The 2474-nt window shown below is 36.5% G+C and overlaps 1 protein-coding gene across 1 annotated transcript; it reads left to right on the top strand.

Moving 5' to 3' along the window:
• Positions 1-879: 879 nt before the first annotated feature.
• Positions 880-2208, top strand: TM35_000044640 (uncharacterized protein; the record flags this gene model as incomplete). The annotated part of the gene is made up of 1 exon (XM_029022658.1): positions 880-2208. One exon carries the CDS (start codon positions 880-882, stop codon positions 2206-2208), a length of 1329 nt encoding a protein of 442 aa, XP_028886316.1.
• Between the last annotated feature and the right edge of the window lie 266 nt (positions 2209-2474).

Here is a 2474-nt window from a genome sequence, read left to right as displayed (position 1 = left end):
CCCCCTGGTGGTGCGAGAGTAGTCTGCAAGGTATGAAAAAAAAAAAAAAACAAGAGTAAAAAGAAAAAAAGTAAGAACGAAAAGAAGGAAAAAAAAAATGGGGAAAGTAAATAACTGACATCGTTGAGTTTTGAACGTTGTAGTAGATTCCCAAATATATGGATATTCATCTATAATAAGCGGAAGGGAATATGCCTATTAACAGTTTTTTTTTTTTTCTCACTTCCTTATTTTCCCCTTCTTTCTTTTACGTACTTACTTACCCAACACCTAGATGGGCGTACGCAAGCACACAGGAACTTCTCTTTCTTTCTTTGTTTGTTTTTTCTTTGTGTTTACGTGTGTGTTTTTAGGAGGGGTCTTCTCAATGCAATTCCATTCCATTATCTCTGTTGTTACTATTATTATTTTTATTATTCTCATTTGAGAGAAATCAAATGACACTTTTTTGTTTGCCTTGTTTTTTTTTTTTTCTCCTTCAATTTTTTGTGTTCTCAAATGATAATAATAATAAAAAAAAAAAGGGAGAAGGTAAGATAGTGGGACGCGTGGCAAGAATCTCAAGTTACTTCTCTTTTTTTTCTCTTTCTCTTCTTCTTAGGCCGAATCATCACATTATTCTTCAGGTTTGTTTGGTTGGTTAGTTGTTGTTTTTTTTTTTTTTTTTTACATTGGAATATTTCTTATAATAAGACATTATTTTTAGATAGAAGGGAAACGAAAAGAAGAAAGAAGAAGACGGCCAACTCACATCTCTCTCTCTCTCTCTAGTATTCCCTACCGTATTCCTCTTTTTCTCTTTCTCTTGCGGCATCACACATTCCTGTTACCATCATCATCTGCAGAAGAAAAAGAAAAAGACGACGGGATTTCATTTCAATGTCTAAGAACAGCAGCAGTACTAATAGCAATAGTAATAGTAACAACAATAGTCGTAGTGCCGCTGCTGCGGACTCTGGGAGTCGAACTGCATTCGGCACAGCCACCAAACTCGGTGTGCAGTACTCCAATGAGGATGAGCGCAGCATCTACCAGAAGGTGGCAACGATTAACGGCTACACATTTGAAGTCCCACCGGTAAATCGTTTTCATAGTAAAAGTGCGGAATCTAAATTTGTGCAACTTACAGGATCTCTTAATCCGCGTTTTGAGGCTGAACGATTTGATAATCTTCGTGAACGTCTGCAAGTGGCAGATAAGAAAGGGAAAGACAGTCATCTGCAAGCCATTGCGGTTTTGTATGCTGAATTTCTTGGAAATCATTTTTTAAAGTCAAAAGATGTGGACTATGCGGAAATAGAACGTTGTTTTTATCCATCCTATTTACCAACATATGAAAATGCTTTAAAGGCTGTTGGACTAAAGAAACCGCTATGGTGGAGACAAGGTCTCTTTGCATCTTTAGAAGATATTTCAAGACTTCCATTATCTCGCTGTAATACAAGTAAAGAGGCGGCGATGAGTTTTGAAGAATGGTATTGTCTTTTCTGGAACTATTATACCCCTTTTAATGCGTTGGCATATCTTTTAATGGTGACCGCACAATCTACACTTCCAAATAAGGAGTTAATTGAAAGCACAGCGGATTATATTGCCTACCGTCATGCACTTATTGAGGATCCACGTGCGAAAAAGGCTCCTATTTTGTTTTTAGGTTCTCGTACAGGAAAATTTGGAGCCCTATTAAACAAAACTGGAAAAATTCCCGTACCTATTATTCACGTTCATGAACAACCTAATACAAATCCCTATCTTCTTGTCATTCCTCCTCATAAACAAGATGAGTTTAAACCTCATCCTATTTTAAAAATGAAAGATCAAGTAGCATTAGAAAAATACGAACCTGCTATTGTATTAATGTCTGATATGATTACAAACAAGGATCCCACGGCATTAGTGAGACGAATGGGATCTGTTCGTGAATATATGTACTTTGGTACTCCAGACAGTTATATTGAGGGACATGCATGGGATACATGGGGACACTTTAAATATCGTGAAAAGGGAACAGATCACATTCCACCATTTTTGAGAGAAAATTGGATTAAAATTCCTCTTCCACATCTTTCACGATGGATGATTTACAAAACAGATAGTATTATGCAAATGGGAAATGGTGCTGTCACAACGTGGATGCGGCGTCCACTACAACCGACTGCGAAGGCGAAGTTTAGTTGGCGGCTCGCACGATTTAAACCCTTCTTTTGATGCGGATTGAGAAAGAAAGAAAAAGAAAAAGAAGAATATAAGGAATAGACCACGAAAGAGAGGGGGAAGAGAAAGGGTAAAAAAGAGAGAAAAAACAATATCGATGATAAGGAGGGAAAGGGAGAGAGAAGGGTGGGGACTCTTTTTTTTTCTTTTGTTTACTATTTTTCACTCTTTCTACTTCCTTCTCGTATAAAAAGAAAAGAAAAAAAAAAGAAAATAAATGATGGAGAGGAGGTTGTTTTTTTTTTTTTTTTTTTTTTTTT

Source organism: Trypanosoma theileri (assembly GCF_002087225.1).
Source record: "Trypanosoma theileri isolate Edinburgh chromosome Unknown TM35_Tth_4_V1, whole genome shotgun sequence".
In the NCBI taxonomy this organism is placed as follows: Eukaryota; Euglenozoa; class Kinetoplastea; order Trypanosomatida; family Trypanosomatidae; genus Trypanosoma; species Trypanosoma theileri.
The sequence above is the reverse complement of the archived record's forward strand: the minus strand, read 5'-3'. Positions and strand labels throughout refer to the sequence as shown.